The sequence below is a fragment of the Oratosquilla oratoria genome, chromosome 41, assembly GCF_046742065.1.
Source record: "Oratosquilla oratoria isolate Oo_2021 chromosome 41, ASM4674206v1, whole genome shotgun sequence".
Lineage (NCBI taxonomy): Eukaryota > Metazoa > Arthropoda > Malacostraca > Stomatopoda > Squillidae > Oratosquilla > Oratosquilla oratoria.
Genome location: NC_134817.1, coordinates 27,455,907 through 27,473,258, shown reverse-complemented (window position 1 = coordinate 27,473,258; position 17,352 = coordinate 27,455,907). Strand labels below are relative to the sequence as shown.

The following is a 17,352-nucleotide window of genomic DNA, read 5'->3' as shown; positions in this document are numbered from 1 at the left end:
TATCGGCAACTTGGTTTTTTCTTTACCTCTCCATGCTAGAGAGATCTTTAGAAGACTTGAAACTCTTCATCGGAAACTCATCAGAGCTCAATTTGCTGTTGCATACAACTCTATATGCCTTAAAGAAAATATATATATATGTATATATATATATATATGTATATATATAATATATATATATATATATATTTATATATGTGTGTGTGTGTGTGTGTGTGTGTGTGTGTGTGCGGATCCGGGGTGGCCAAACATGCTTAATGTAAGACCCACATTCGATAAAGTTTAGATGTTTGAGAACCTCAAGACATGAACAAATCTGACATATACTAAAAATGGAAAATGTATATATTTGTCTTAGTAAATATCTAGTCAGAACATGGAGGAATGTATGTAAAAAAAGCAAACCAATAAAAGTAGAGATGTTTTAATCAAATGCCACCTTACAAAATTACAGTCTTATCTGAATATCCTTATGACAAACAGACAGTGCTACAAATATCAGGGTGTTAAAACTACTATTTATTGCTAGTAGAGGCCTTGTGGGTATCTATCTCGGCTGTGAGTTGTTGAAAATCTAGCTGATATGTTGTCAAGGCTGTACGAATTAGCTCCGACAGGTGTTGGTTTGTAAGGATTGCACGAACTCCATTACAGAGTAGAGTGATTCACAGCAGTATTTTGTGCTGAACATTGAAATGAGTCGCACCCTAGTTTTCTTCAGTTCAGGATATTTTATTCCTGGAACTTGTTTCCAGAACTCAGTTGTAGACTGCGATTTATGGATCATCTGTAGACCCAGGTCCTCTGGCAATTCCATTAGTTCCATCTCCACAGCAGATGATTCCGTAACCAGAGGTTCGGGAATTCGGCATCCATCATTGACGACATCAACCATGAATGAATTTGCAAGAAAGGCGAAGCAGGGCTTCAGCTTCCGCAAGTCATCAAACCTGGCTAGGAAATTATCAAGCAGTACTTTGTATTCTTCCAGTTTGTGGTCTTTTATTTCAATATCAAGGAATGTATTTAGTCTCCTACTGAAGTTGGGAAAGTGAATGAAGTTTCTTGACAATATGTCGCTTTGAAAAACTCTTATTGTACTCTGAAAGCTGAAAATTGTCTGAGTAAGATCAGAAACAATCTTATTCTTCCCCTGAAGTGTCAAGTTGAGAGTTTGTAGATGATTAATGATATGAGTAAGAAGCATCTGATCTTGCATCTATTCGTGATTTTCCAGTTGATGATGGATTTTTTCTTTTCTTTGAGAAAATTAATAATAGGCTCCAACAGACCCACAAACCTACTCAAGACATTGCTGGTTGACAGCCACCTCGCAATGCAGTAGAAAGAAACATAATTGGGTTTATCTTCAAGACCCAGTTCCTCAATAAAATTTCTGAACTATTGGTGATTCTTCCCATTTGGGTGTATGAAAATGACAGTTTTAAGGATAGATTTCATTACATCTGCATACTCGAAGTACCTGGCTGTTCTCGATGAATAATGCAGTGAACATGGAGAGACTGGAAAGCTGGGATCCTCTTTCATAAGTGCAATTAATCCTACATGTTTTTCCCACCACTGCAGGTGCTCCATCCGTTGCAACATTGACGAGTTTATTCAGTGGAACGTCAGCATTTGTTAAGGCTCTGTCAAGTGCATTTTTAATGTCAACACCACAAGTTGTTTCTTTTAATGCCATTAAGTCCAACATCTCTTCTTTCACAGTTGCATCAGAGGAAACATAACGAATAAATACCGCTAGTTGCGGGTTGTATTATATTAACAAATTCATCATCAGCATGACAACAAAACTGGCTTCCGTCGTTGTAATGGCTTCCTTACTGAAACGTTGTCAATTGTGTCCTCTGACTATTTAGTGATGATTTTAACAGTTTTTCCTTAATTCTGATTTAGGTGGATAATCATCCAAAAACCTTTTATGATTTGTTTAATAGTGGCGTTTCAAGTTACTGGCTTTGTAATGACTGAGTTACACATGGCAAATAAGACTCCGTTGTCCATTAATCTGCTGAGAACCGAACCCGGAATAGTAAAGGATCTTTTATTGTAACTCATGCAGGTTCCTTCACCAAAAATAGCTTTCACTTCACAGGTGTAGTGCAATGTAGTTGAGTTCGAAGCTTTAAGAATCATTTAGATAAATACCTAAGATGCTGTAATGATTATAATTTATCTTATATTATTTGTTTTTGTTTTGTTATCATTTGTCTGTCTGATTTTCATTTATTATTATTTATATGTCAATTTATTATTATTTACTATTTACTTGTTTGTTTATTATTTAACTATACCTATGCATTTATTTATGTATTTTATTTGTTATTTACATTATTATAGTTTTTATTTATTATTAATATGATTTTTTTTCGCATTCGACCTAGATATGGATCAAAAGGTCTCCTGTCGGCATGCTCCGCCTTTGTAATCCTTTGTGTTCAACTATGGAACTCAATACCTATGTCCATTAAGCAGTCAGATAGCAGTGTTACTTTCAAGAAAAAAGTTCAGGATTACTATATGTCTCAACTATGGACCGAGAACAATCTTGATTTTATATACTACTAGCCTAGTGAGGGGTACCAGACTCCATGAGTAATACCATCCAAATCTGCGTTCACTCAAAACTGTTCTGACCTCCCCTTTTGTCCTTCGGAAGTTTAGCTTAGTATAACAATGTTTGATGTTCAAAACTGGTTTCCACCTTTCTTTTACTTGTCATAGTATGGTATATGTCTCAGGTATGGTCCGAGAACAGTTATGATCTGATCCTAATACAAACCTGGTGTATCAGGGTACCAGGCAACAAGGTAATGGACCTTTCCCTCGATCTCCTTGTTGTTTTACTCATACGAGTACTGGTCCCCTGTACCCTACTTCTGGTGCTTCAGGTTATAATGTACTACTTCCTGGTGCTCAAACTAATGTGTAATTGCCCACTCCGTCCTGAGGTACAGGTAAATTTTGGAATTAATTAATAGGTGACCCAAGCTGCCATGTAGCATTCACTATAACAACATGTTGATATTGTTGATGGCCTGCTACCTTCTATCCCGTGGTACTTGATATTTACTCTTACCCTGGGATGGACCTCCCCTTTATTGTCCTACACTTGCTGCTACAGCAGTAGAATAATGTAGTATATCACTAATGGTACTACACTGGTCTGATACTCATACTGTTTTGGTACCTTTTAGTAATATTTTGTTGTTCCTGATGCATAATGCAATGTTCCTTATTGTGATGGTGCTCAAGTTTTGGTCTCAATACCCTACGTGTTACGAACATTTTAGTAGTATTAGCAAATCTATAATAATGTTTATGTGTCATATGTGCACTGGTTGGTATTACCCATGACTGCCTCTGGTCCCCACCCCTACGTATGTTGTCTGTGTAACTTAGTGTAGGAAAAGTCTGACGAGGACCACAATGGAAATAAGCTTACACGTTTTTTTGTGTTATCGTCGGCAATTGTAATTGTTATTTCGAACTACTATGTGTTCTTTTCATTATCTGCACTTCACATATATTGATTCATTGCCAAATAAAATTATATATATATATATATATATATATATATATATATATATATATATATATATATATATCTATATATATATATATATATATTGGGGAGGTGATATGATCCGCAAGAATTTGAAACTGTGAATGATGTATTATATATAGATAGTTAAATAGTGGCAATAATAATGTGAAGTGGAAACAAGTGACCAACGGCCTTCTGATGAAATATACATTGATCCTTGATGTAAGTCGGAAAATTAACACCGAAAGTAAGAAATGTAAAATTAGGACGAAACGCCAACTACTCCCACAACCGTTGGAACGGAACAAAATATTATAGTTAATCTAATATATTGAAACTATGCTCAGAATAAGAAATGCACTAGAGGAAAATTGAATTAGGTAAAAGTGAAAGGAAAGACAGAAAGATGTAGAAACGCGACACAATGAAGAAAATCGGAATTGGGAGCCGTAACAAAGGCTTCTCCCGAAATCAACACGACGACGACGACGACCCGTTGCGTCAAACTACCTAACGTAAACAAGGAGCTGCTGAGATCTGAGGACGCTTATGGCTTGCGACTGGGTCTGTCTAAGAGCGTCTGTACCAATTAGTGTGCTTAAAACCATAGAGGTACGCTTAATTAACTGATAGCATTTGAATATTAGCTCATATATGAATATTCTTAATATAATTTCACTTAGGTGTGACTTGCAAAGCCTGAGTGTAACTAAACTGTTTAAAGATCTGAAAGAATGTTGGGGGTGGGGTGGGGGGTTATTGCACTTTTTAAAGTCCAATGTAGACTACCCTTTTATTGTTTAACTGTTGTTTAGAGTTACTCTGTACTTCTACATGACAAAAAGTGATTAGCTTAAAAAGTAACATGTAGGAGAATGCATTAGATAATGTATATATATAGACTTTTTTGCAATATAATTATTTTACATCCCTGCATGCAATAATCATTTATAATGTTTATTGTTGTCTTGTTTGGCCTAAGGAAATTTAGTTCTTTCAATGAAATTAACTTTAGTAGAAAGTTTATGAAAACAAAAGTATTTTGTTTATGGCTAAACATAAACTAAATTTGATATGAAAGATGGAGCGGCTTGATCGGTCTGTAGACTCATTTCTTTCTATTAGGAGCCTAATGGCGTAGTCAAGAAATTTTGTATTTTTGTCAGTAAGAAGTGAGTGAGGTGTAGTGTATTGTAAGGTCCTCTTTGCCTTATGTATAGCAGTTGTATCTAGGGCAGTTAGAATCTTGCTTGGAAGATTTTGGGTTTGCACTGCTTCTATGTAAAATGGTGACCTGAATACAGCTGTGCCAGTGCAGCTCATACATGTCAATAGAGTGATTTACTTTTTGGGTTGGTTTTTGGGCTCATTTGGTTTAGTACAGGATTTGGTGGTTGTTTGTGGAATGATTGTTTTGTGAAATATGGTTGTGTACACAGAAATAATGTGGGGTATTGGGGTGAGAATTAAAATAATTTGAGTAGAACAATGTTAGGTTGTTTTTATGCTGCATTTAGAAAGAACAGTTTTGGAAGCTGTTGACAAGGTTTGTAGACACATGCTATCAAGAAAGACTAGAGATATATATTGACAATAACAATAAGAAATAATTCCTGTACTTCATAGCTGGCAGTGCATAGTAACACAAAACAACAAAATTTCCAGGACTAAAAGATTGTACAAAGGAGTTCCCTAAGGATCAATACATACTTGCACCTGTACCATGCATCCTCTTCACAAATTGTCTCCCAATACTATCCAGAAGATAACACAAAAGTACTTAGTTGTGCAGGTGACAACAAAAGTAACCGAGGACAGTAATTAAAAAATAGCAAATAAAGACACCCAAGCTTAATTTGATGAATTAAAACAATGACTTAGTTATAGAAGCCTCAACTCCAGAAAGCATCAATAATATTGCTATTTTCAGACAAACATGAAACAACGAAATATAGTTTTATTTTCAAATTTCCAATTGGGTCTGTACATTATGAGAAGCTGGGGCCTTGTTTTATTGTTGTATGTAGGTCAATGATAGAATCTGTATGATATTAGTATATGTTCCCAGCATTGGAGTGGGGGGCATTTCTTCCCTCCCCAAAGAAACTTAAGAAAAAAAAAATGAGTACTAACTAATGAGTAACTAACTTTATGCTCCTAATTATTTTTATTGTACATAACTTGTATAGTTTTTATTATGATAAACTCTAGTGTTCTGATGCCTGTGAGGCAGTGTATAAAAGCCAGACTGACTAGAACATTGTGTGGTAATCTTGACAATTTCAATGATAAATTTAACTTTTTATTTTTATTATTTTTTTAAATATACTCTGTCCCCAGACTTCAAAAAGTATAAGGAGTGATATCCCCATGTCCCCCACCCAAATGTGGTCCTTGGTGAGAGGATACCCTACAAGGGGGTCTGGGGGTTGTGAAGTTGTTAATGAGCTTTCAGGTGGTTTGAATGATTTGAGTCTCTTGTTGGCTCCCATAACCTCTGGCTAGAAATTGTGTCTGAGAATAAATCTTGACCTCATGTTGTAACATGTTTACAAGGTTGGTTTTCCAGGAATGCAGCTGGATCATATATCTAGGTTTGCCTATATGTCAAAATTGATCCATCTTTGTGATAATCCTATAATATATATAAAACAATATGGTAATTCATGTGTTTTTATTTTTCCAGATGCAGAGAGAAGAGGAGTGCTTATAGATAACATGGCTGGTAATGTCACTGTAGGGGTTAGATTTACCAATAGTTTCATGCTCATAAGTCAGTAGAATAGTTACAAGTTCTGTAGGAATGTAGTCTGCAGGAGTATTATGTTTTTTTTTTTATGTTAGACATGCGTCTGAAATATGTAATTTAAGAAATTATGTAGAAGTATTGTTGCTATTTTGATGTGACAGGTTTGTAATATTTTTTTCTGTTATCCTGTTTGTTCCTTTAATGTGTTACATCAGATATACTATTTGAATACACATAGTGTGTCAGTGGAGCAAGGGAGAATGAATGCAAGAGATGAAAATGTGTGGAGGGAGATTGTAAATGGGCTAGTGGATTAAATGGCCCAGAAGGATATTCCCCACATCTGCTTCATAACTGAGTGATTAAAGAAATGGATTGCTGTATGGTGAAGCAGCTGAAGTAAACCAGTTCTCATGAACCACACTCGACTGTGCTTCCACAGCATGGTTCACAACAGGAAAACATAAGACACTCTACAAACTATACAAAATATAGCATTGAGAATAATAATATGATGCACCAAAACCAACCCCAGTAGAACACCTGCATACAGAGAGCAAAATCCTCCCCTATAGAATATTACATAAATGTGATAGGTATAGTTGTGTGCAAGAGCCATCTCATCACACAAGCACAAGCGAGTGTCTGTAGCCGTGGATCACCTACAACAGAGACCTGAGGCAGTGGATTGATAGATTTCATTCCTTCCTAGCACACCATACAAGGACTTGTACTTTATAGAAATGTTGCACTAGTTCTAGTGATTTGGTTATAATAACTTACATACCAAACAGGAGGGGTAATGACTGGGTTTTGTGTAGGTGCGTGTTCTGACTTGACTATTTCCATGTAAAGGAGGAAAAAGGCCTTTTAACTTGTATGTATGTTTGTATAAATCATATTTATTCATGTGTCTGGCACACTTATGTGTAGGTTACACCCCAGATTTAGTGTAAAACCTTAGTACTTTTTTTAAGTGATAACCAATATTGTTAATTGTAAATTACCATGTTAACCTTGTAGGTGTCACAACAAAACAAACTTCATTTTGAAACAAATATATTAACATACAAACTGAATTATAAACAATATTATGGAAAATAGATAAAATGGAAAATATACAGTAATTAACAGTATCACAAAAAAAAATTATAACACTATCTAACTTATCTTAATACCAGTTTTTTCATAACTGAATAATTTTACAATTAAGTGTGCCTTTTACAAAAGACTTTTTTACAATATTATTAAAACGGTTGGCATAATTCAAAGATAAATCTGGCCAATAATATTTTTCATACATTGATATGTACAGTAATTTATTCAAAATGGCAGCACCTGAAAAGCATTAATCATGTTGAACACTGATGATATTTAATAAGAAGTAACTATGGGAGACTATCAAAGCAAATATAATTAAACAATTAGTGGTGACACGAGTGTTATCATAACATACATATACCAGTCTTTTTCCCCCTTACAAGGGAGGTAGCCAAAAACAAAGGCAGAAAGACCACTCCTTTCCATTCCATCCCTAACATCTTCCACTTCCCTCCCTCTTATTTTGGCACCTCCTGGATGACTGGTCATCCCTGCATCTTGCCCACTGTCCTGGGTCAGAAGCAGTGTCGCAAGACACAGCACTTCCACAGTAAGGCTGCTTCATTAAATCAGCGACCCCACCCCCTCCGTCCCCTCATGTAGAAAAGGAGAAGACAGGGAGAAATCCCTTTATGCTGCATCAATTTATTTCTCATACATACTCCCTCACCCCCCATTCCCCACCCATTCCCCCTAGTGCATCACAGCCTCATCTGTACACAACCATTCTCCATTCACCCCTATCTTCTGTCCTATCCTGTCCTTCCTCAACTGACATTCTCCTCTTTCCCAACGCCCCTTTTACCCCATCCATCCATCTCATCCTAGGTTGACCCCTCATGTTCACTCCTTCCACCTCAGCCTTCAACACCTCTTTTACTAGTCTTTCTTCACTCATTCTTTCCATGTGTCCAAATCATCCCAATACTCGTTCATCAATCCCATCTCCCAATTCCCTTTCCACCCCTGTTCTCCTCCTCACCTTCTCATTTCTCACTATATCCAGCCTAGTAACCCCTATCATACTTCTCAGACACCTCATCTCAAACACATTCAAACTCCTCCTTTCTTCCTCTCTTATGTTCCATGTTTCTGCTCTGTACAGTGCTGTCAGAACAGTCACTCCTTCATACAATCTCCTCTTAGTATCCATTCCTAAATGTCTATTTCTCATTACATGTTTTAATCTCCCAACATCTTTACTCAATTTACTTGCTTCTCTCAATCTACCTTCTACTTCCACCTCCACTCCGCCCTTTCCTGCCACATTTGCACCCAAGTATCTAAAACTGTCCATTTTCTCCAGTCTCTCTCCCTTAATACTCACTTCCAGTCTACTGCCACTTTCTCCCCTTGTACAGCTCATCACCTTACTTTTACCCACATTTATCCTCAACTTCCTTTTTTCACACACCTTCCCAAACTCTGTCACTAACTTCTTCAATCCCTCCTCTGATCCTGCTACAAGCACAGTGTCATCAGCAAACAACACCTGGTGTATCTCCCGCTTTTCTCCATTTTCTTGAACCATCTCCAATCCCTGACCAACTACCCATGCATTTACCTCTTGTACCACCCCATCCATGTATAAATTGAACAGCCAAGGTGACATAACACATCTCTGATGAAGTCCCACTCCTACGTCAAACCACTCACTCTCCCCATTTCTAATCCTATCACACGCTCTACTACTCCCATAAAAACTCTGGACTGCTCTTAACAGCCTTCCTCTTATCCCATATATCTGCAATATCTCCCAGTGTCTTCCTGTCTACCCAGTCATAAGCCTTTTCCAGATCCATAAAAGCCAAAAAAACATCCTTACCTTTTCCTATAGCTTTCTCATATATCTGTCTGAGCACAAAAATCTGACCTATGCAACCCCTACCAGTCCTAAACCCACACTGTTCCTCACCAATTACTCCCTCTGTTTCTCTCTTATTCATAACATCCAACATATACAAACACAATTTGTTTAATATTTGATTAGCTTTGCATTTAAACAAGCCTTTCAATCAAGAAATGAGCAAGTTTTCTCCTTTATTAAAACAATCAGCACAATTGAAAAATAAACTTTGCCAATGATCTTTTATGTAGAGTGATATGTAAATACATACATATACCAACAGCTTTTTCCCCCTCAGAAGGGAGGTAGCCAAAGTCATAGGCATAAATCCACTCCCACCTATTTCCTCCCCACATAATTCACTCCCATTCATCACCCCTCCTTCCCTCTTTTCTTGGCTCTTCCTGGATGATGGGGTCATCCCTGCATTTCACCCCCTGCCCTGGGTCTGAATCAATGTAGCAAGACATGGTACATCCATATTGAATAAAAATTGTGGCAGTGAAAGTGCTTCAATCATGTTGATCATTGCATCTTAATTACTTTTCTTTATATCATTCGGTGACACTTACAAGTAAGTATAGAGAAGTGATTAATATATATATATATATATATATTTTTTTTTCGTCAAATTGAAGTGAAATATAAAAAGTTGGTGATTAATTCAAACATTGCAAAAGCTGTTAACACTCAGTAGGTAACATTGGTAAATAGCACACTGTGATAGTATTAGCTTAACCCCTTGTATAAGCTGTACCCCAGGTATTTTGGTTAAAATTAGGTATGAATAGTGTGATTTGTGCATGAATAGAAACAATTACACACATACACACAAAGAGCAACAACAATGTCGGTCCCAACATTTGCAAACCTAACATACAAACAAAGACTGGCTGAACTGGAAATACCAACCCTGGAACAAAGAAGAGAATGAGGGGACCTAATAACCGTCTACAGAATTATGAAAAGAAAAGAATGCCTTGATAGAGAGGAACTATTAAAACGGGACAGAGGAAAAACAAGAGGACATGCAATGAAACTCGAAAAGGATAACTACAGAAGAGACCTGAAAAAGAACAGCTTCCCACATAGAGTGATAGATGTATGGAACAAATTGAATGAAGAAATAGTGTATGCAAACACAATACAACAATTTAAGAACAAACTTGATCATGCAAGATACAAAAACGGGTCACCATGAGCATAGCTCCCTCTCCTGTATAATACAACTAGGTAAATACACACACACACACACATATATATATATATATATATATATATATATATATATATATATATATATATATATATATATATATATATATATATATATATATATATATATAGTTGGAGAAACCTACAACTTATAAGATCAATGAAAGTGGCCTTTGACTACATGGATGAGGAAATGGTGAAGAAAATGCTAGTTACACCAATAAGACCAAAATTAGAGTATGCAGCATCACTATGGACACCCAGTAAAAAAAAAAAAAAGGAAACTAGAAAGAATTCAAAGAGCACTAACAAAGATGGCACCAACACTCAGCATGTTGACATACAAACAAAGATCGGACAAACAAAATTTGTTAACTCTGGAGCAAAGAAGAGAAAGAGGCAATTTGATAACCATCTATAGAATTATGAAAGGGATGGAAATCCTTGACAGGGATGATCTACTTAAATTGGACAGAAGAAATACAAGGGGACACGAGAAGAAACTTGAGGACAGTTACAGAAGAGATCTGAAAAAGAATAGCTTTTCACATGGAATGATAGATACATGGAATAAATTGAAAGAGAAAACAGTGAGTGCTAAAACTATACATGACTTTAAGAAAGAACTAGTTGCAGAAAGATACAACTGCAGGTCTCTATGAGCATAGCTCTTCTCCCTCAAAATAGGTAAATATATATATATATATATGATATATATATGTATACAGTAAGTCCTCATTATATGGTACATATGCATTCCTAAAATCCTTATTGCAAATTGAAATTACCATATACCAAACCCATTATAACATGTAATAATAGGATGTGTTCCAGCTCGTTGAAAGTCACCCCTACAGACATGAAAATACATGAAAATAATCATATGAGAAAATGTAAAGTACTGCGCAATAGAGATAAACAGAAAATGTTTTTATTTACCTTTCACTCGCCACATATTCTATCAGATGTCCCTCCTGAGGTTAAGAGACAGTAGGGATCTCAGCCCTTACTCATCTTTTGCTGAGTGGGCAGACGAAGATGAGGGTGAGGCAGGAGGCTGAAAACCCTCAAACACTTCATCATCTGCACTGTCGGAAGCAGATGTGGAAGGGCTAGCTGTAGCAGGGTCAGCACGTTTGGTTTGAAGAAAGAAGATATGGAGGAAGGACCAGCTGTAGAACCATTGGCAGTGGATGCGGAAGGGCCAGTTGTAACAGGGTCGGCAGGTGTGACTGGGACGGCAGGTCTGATTGGCTTGAAGAACAAGAAGATGGAGTACTGTTTGGCATTTCTTCTTTTTTCATCATAGATTTCTTGATAAATTTTGACATTTTTCTCTATGTCATGAACCACTTTGCTACTCCTGGTAGGATTTGGGTCATGTTCCTTCAGGGTTTCAAGGGCTTTTTCGATACTTCTGAGACATTCTCTAAGAGTTTTGATGTCCTTAAGGATTTAACATATGTTCAAAGGGTAATGCGGGAAGAGACTGATTGTTATGGTGGCCGCACAGTGTGGTGGCGCTATGGTATGGTGTAAACTAACACGAACGGATACCTTATCTGTGAATTTTTCTTACTGTAAATAGAATCGAGGGTAGTAATTACCAAATACCGTAACTGTGAATTTACCGGATAAAGAATTACAATTTAAGGACTCACTGTGTGTATATATATATATATATGTATATATATATATATATACACACACACACCGGTACTGCAATAATGGATTCACCGTAGTGGCATATTTGGTTGTCAATGTTGTACGTACAGTTATATGTGGTATGGACTGAATAGTATCTTGTTTGAGTGGCCTCCCTCCCTATCTTCAGTTTAATATCTACCCCTGTCTATCTTTCTGTCTACCAAGAGCTTTTTCCTCCATATAAGTAAGGTAGCCAAGTCAAAGTCACATACCTTCTCCCACCAATCCCACTTCCATCCACCACCCCCTCCCCCCTCTCATCTTGCACCTCATGGACTGAATAAAATTGAATGATGTTAGAAAAAAAAATATTTCAATAATAATTTTTATTTACAGATGATGGAGGCCCTAACACTCCAGTGTTTGAGTTGGGAACAGGTCCTCCTCTCAATCTTTGTACAACAATCCTGGATGAGCCTACCGAGATCCTGCCTCTCCTTGCCCAGGACAAAAATGGACCAAGTGAGATCATACCTGTTGTTGACAGCTGTAACTTGAAACAAGAACCTCCAGTGACAGGAGATGCCAAACAGGAACAAGAGGATGTTATATTTGATGGTGGGGTTGAAGAAATAGAAGATGAAGAAGTCGAGGATGAGCCATGTAAAAGGAGAGGACGGGGAAGACCCAAGGGGAAAAGAAGGAAAAAGAGATTAACGTGTGCCCCAAGGAAAGGCAACAGAATATTTCAGTGTGAACAGTGTCCAGCCATATTTACAAGAGAGACTCAGTTGAAATACCATTCCAAGGTTCATCTGGAGGAAAGATTAGAGGTAAGGCAAGCATTGCATGAAGTAGTAGTAAAAATCTAAATAAAAAACATTAAAATAGAAGTGGAGGTAGTACTTTTACAAAGACCAAGAAGGTGGATGGATATGGTTAAAGAGGCATTGGATGCAAGAGGAATGTCTGTTGAGCAAGCAAGAAAGTGCAAAAGATAGGAGTAAATGGAGAGTGGTTGTAAATGGATGAAGAAATAATGAGGCTTGAAGGGATATTCTTGTCCTTTTTTTTTAGGGTGAGAGGGTGTATTTACTGAATTATAGTATACAGGAAAGGAGCAGTGAGCAGTGCTCATTGGGTCACATTGGGTGGGGGCAGTAAACAGAGAGGGTAAATCAGCTCTGGCTTTTGTGCCTGCTTAGGAAGAGCCATGCCTCATATTACCTTCAGCTTGAACAAGATGACCTTAGATGACAATGAATTTGTTTAGATGGGTGTCAAGTAGGTGTATACTTTTGGCTCAGCCACTCTCTCTATATGGGGGAAAGGACACTTTATGTATGTATAAATTTCTACTGCTTTGTATACCTGATATCTAGATTATATATTTTATTTTCTTATATATTTGAACACTGGATTAATTTCGTACTATTCTTATTTTTTCACAGAAATTTGAATGTGAAGTATGCCATGTTGTGTTTGGTAAAATGAACAAGTTAATCAAACACAGACAGTTAGAACATCGAGAAACATTGGCATGTGAACAATGCAGTTCCAAGTTTAGTCACATCAGTAGTTTCCGCCTGCACATGCGGCTACACAATGGGGAGAAACCGTATGAGTGCAATGAATGTAGTGCTCGTTTTGTACAGAGTAGTCACTTAAGCATACACAAAAGGTCTCACACTGGAGAAAAGCCGTACCAATGTGCTGTATGTAAACAGACATTTAAGCAGATCTCGCACTTACGAACACACGAACGTATTCATACGCAGAGTAAACCGTACAAGTGCGATGTGTGCGAAGCTGCCTTCATACAGAAAAGTAGTCTCAACCGCCATAGAAGAACGCACACTGGTGAAAAGCCGTATGTCTGTACTGTATGTTTGGCTGCCTTTTGTGTCAAGAATAATCTTAAACGTCATATGGTCACACATACAGGGGAGCAGCCATATCATTGTGATTTATGCCCTGCAACCTTCGGACAACCCATAGACCTTAAACGACATAAGATTGCTCATTCGGGCATCAAACCCTACCGATGTAATCATTGTGATGCAAAATTTAGTCGCAATAGTAATCTCAAATGGCACATGTTCACACATACAGGGGAGACACCTTTTCGTTGTGATGTGTGCTCAGCAGAATTTTCGAAACCTAGAGACCTCAAGAAGCACAAGTTAGGCCATGGTCCCGCTGAACCTCACATTTGTGAGGTTTGTCATGCACAGTTCCCCCAAGCAACGGCTCTCAAGCGGCACATGATGGCACATACAGGGGAGAAACCTTACGTCTGTGAGAAATGTTTTGCTACCTATGTTGATAAGAGTGCTTTGAAGCGACACATGTACAAGCACACTGGTGTAAAACCATATGGTTGTAACATGTGTGATTCCACATTCCGGGAACTGAGGAGTTTGAAAAGGCATAATGTGACTATGCACAGTGAGGAACAGCAGGAAAAGCAACCCCAAGGACATGTGATGACTACTCAACCCATAGCTCCTGTAGTTGAAGAACCTGTCATTGTCTACACATCTCCCAGTGGTAGCCATCACACTGGAGGAATTTCTATGCCAGCTCAAGTTCCTCAGCAACATCAGCAGCAGCAGCAGCCACAACAACAACAACAACAACAACAGCAACAGCAGCAGCAACAACAGCTACAGCAGATGCCAACATTGATGCTCTCCAGTGGTCCAGGCCAACCTGCCAGAGCTGCACGGCCAGCCAACAACTGCCAAAATCACTCGTCTCACATCCTGACTCTTGGTGCCAACAATTCATGGCAATCCTGGTGCTTCTGTGAGACCCCCAACATTGCTCATGAGACCAACACACAAACCATAATGAATGGCATATCACCCAACTCCCTCACAATCACACATCAACAGCATGCACCTGTTGTCACAATGGCACAACCCGTCAACAATCAAGTTCCACAAGTTAGCATAAAACCAGCCCCACCACAGGCACCTCATGTTCAACTGCAGTTTCCATTTGCTGAAACTCAGCATGTGACTCCTTCAACTCAGCAGCAGTGGATTGCCACCAGCTGGCCAAAATAGAATATCTTCACTGTCTTAATAGATAAAGTATTACTTAGGGAATATAATGCAGTATATGTATATTTGTTACAAAACATTCCAGCTTTCATTCAGGTTGTAATGTAACTAGTGGCAGTACATGATAAGGACAGATGTTCTTCTAATTGGAAGGTGAGCAGATGTCTATACTCATGTTTCTTGATTGGAGTGTTTTTAAAACATTTGTCTCTTGGTGCATTTTTCTGTATGGGTCTGTGATAATAATAATTGCTTCCTGGAGTTTCACTGACTAGAAACCCACAGCCCCACAGTGGCTGGCAACACTCTCCCATAGATATCTCCGGAAAGAGACGTTGGACCATTGTATGTGTTGTATTAGTGTGGGACTGATTTGATGTTACCAGCTTATATTAGTAGGAGGAAGGGAGCAGTCACTGGTTGTCAGCTTTCCTTGTGTGAAAAGATGGAGGTAATGCAGTTAAAGTTGATTGAATGAGATAAATGACAAGGTTGATGGGTTTTAAAGATGTTTGATAGATGATTCCCACAGCCATCTATCTTTGAGGATCACCACTAGCATGTACCCATTATTGGTCCTTAGGCCTATGAATTTAGAATTTGTGAATGTGATGTTTGAAAAGCAGAAAATATGCAAAATCATACTGTGTGATATTGCTGAAAATGCAAGGAAATATTTGAAAAAATGGTTGTATGCTATAAGAATATGTGTATGAATGAGAGTAGATTAATATAAAGTAATAGTCAACTTAGGTGTGGAAGGAAGTGAAATAATACCTAATTATTGTACTTTTGAAATTGAATACTGGTATGAATCTTTGAAGTAAGTTATAAGGAGTGCTGTATGTCAGAAATGCTTGAGTACTTGGAATATGCAATGAGAACAAGTATGGAAAGATAAATGTTTTTGGGCATTAGCTCTGATAGAATGTTAGAAACATTTGAAATTCATAAACATTTATGGATAATAAAATATTAAAAGTAAATTGTGTAGAATGCATTCTGAAGTATTGAGAAAATAAAGATATATATACACTGTCACGGATATGATTTTTCCAAAATATGATCAGTTAATCTGTAATGTCAGTCCTTTCTTACAAGAGACCCGTGGCCATTGTATATCTGGTCATGACCAATAGGTTGGCCCATAAATTCCTCGGAATAGAGATTTATAGGACGAAGAGGAGGAGCAATTGTTAGTTCTTAGTGTGAAAAGGTGAAGGAAGAAATGATTAGATTTGATAATGATCTTGTGCCATGCCCTCAGAGAAGGACCTCCAGGTAGAGATGATTTATTGTTGGGATTTAAAGATGGGAAGCAAAGAAATGATTCTCTCAACTGTTTTACAGGATCATTAACAGAACCCATCCTGCAGACTAACGAATAGGTGAACAAACAAACAAACTGATTCATATACCTGTGCAGTCATGTGTGTGCGAAATTCATTTGTCACTGACCACATGGTGAAATTTTTCTATTTCTAGATTAAGTCTACTTCTTGATGATGTGAGATCATCTCATCTATTTAGTGTTCAATGTGATATAATTTTGCATGAGGGGATGAGGAGGGAGAGTTGCTGTGTAAATGGTTGTAAGGACTCACTCAGAGTATATGGCATTATTGATATTAATGCAGTGGACTAAGATCTGAATCTTCAATTCACTTGTGCTCCCTCTTTTGTACAGTTGTGAGACATGATGGACACTGACTTCAATAGGTGCCTTCATGCCTTTGGAACCAAATACATTCAGAGACTTGTGGGATATCAATGGAATACCAATATATCAAATCAGTGACTGCTTTGTGTGACTCATTCAAGATCTGTTACCAGCATAAATTATGGATGTCAACTCTGGCTCTATGGCCATGTGGCACAGATCACATGTTGATCCTCCACACAGAGTTATCTCCATAAGAGACAAAACTTGGTGGAGATGAAGGGGATGCCCAAGGGACTTGTGATTAGGACATGTCTACCAGTCCTGCAAAGAGCTGTTTGGAATAGGAAAAGTGACTGGACAGGGGCTTGCTCAGAATTGTATGTGAATGAAGTGACATCCCCACCCCCAATGGATGATGATGTACACACTTATTTCGATAGTTTGAAAAGAAATATTAACCCTGCAGGGACTTATAGACTGTGTTCATGAACCCAT

The 17,352-nt window shown here is 37.7% G+C and overlaps 2 protein-coding genes across 3 annotated transcripts; one reads left to right on the top strand and one right to left on the bottom strand.

Moving 5' to 3' along the window:
- Positions 1-604: 604 nt before the first annotated feature.
- On the bottom strand, positions 605-1,219 carry LOC143021138 (general transcription factor II-I repeat domain-containing protein 2-like). The gene has a single exon (XM_076178429.1). The coding sequence runs from the start codon at positions 1,217-1,219 to the stop codon at positions 605-607; it is 615 nt and encodes a 204-aa protein (XP_076034544.1).
- A 2,783-nt stretch (positions 1,220-4,002) lies between these two features.
- Positions 4,003-16,230, top strand: LOC143021074 (uncharacterized). Of its 2 annotated transcripts, none has more exons than XM_076178317.1 (4): positions 4,003-4,132; positions 6,255-6,293; positions 12,523-12,959; positions 13,578-16,230. In XM_076178317.1, the coding sequence occupies exons 2-4, from the start codon at positions 6,287-6,289 to the stop codon at positions 15,195-15,197; spliced, it is 2,064 nt and encodes a 687-aa protein (XP_076034432.1). In that variant the 5' UTR covers positions 4,003-4,132; positions 6,255-6,286; the 3' UTR covers positions 15,198-16,230. The 2 variants fall into 2 exon arrangements, with proteins under 2 accessions (XP_076034432.1, XP_076034431.1); XM_076178316.1 differs by having other exon boundaries at positions 4,027-4,180.
- Positions 16,231-17,352: the final 1,122 nt, after the last annotated feature.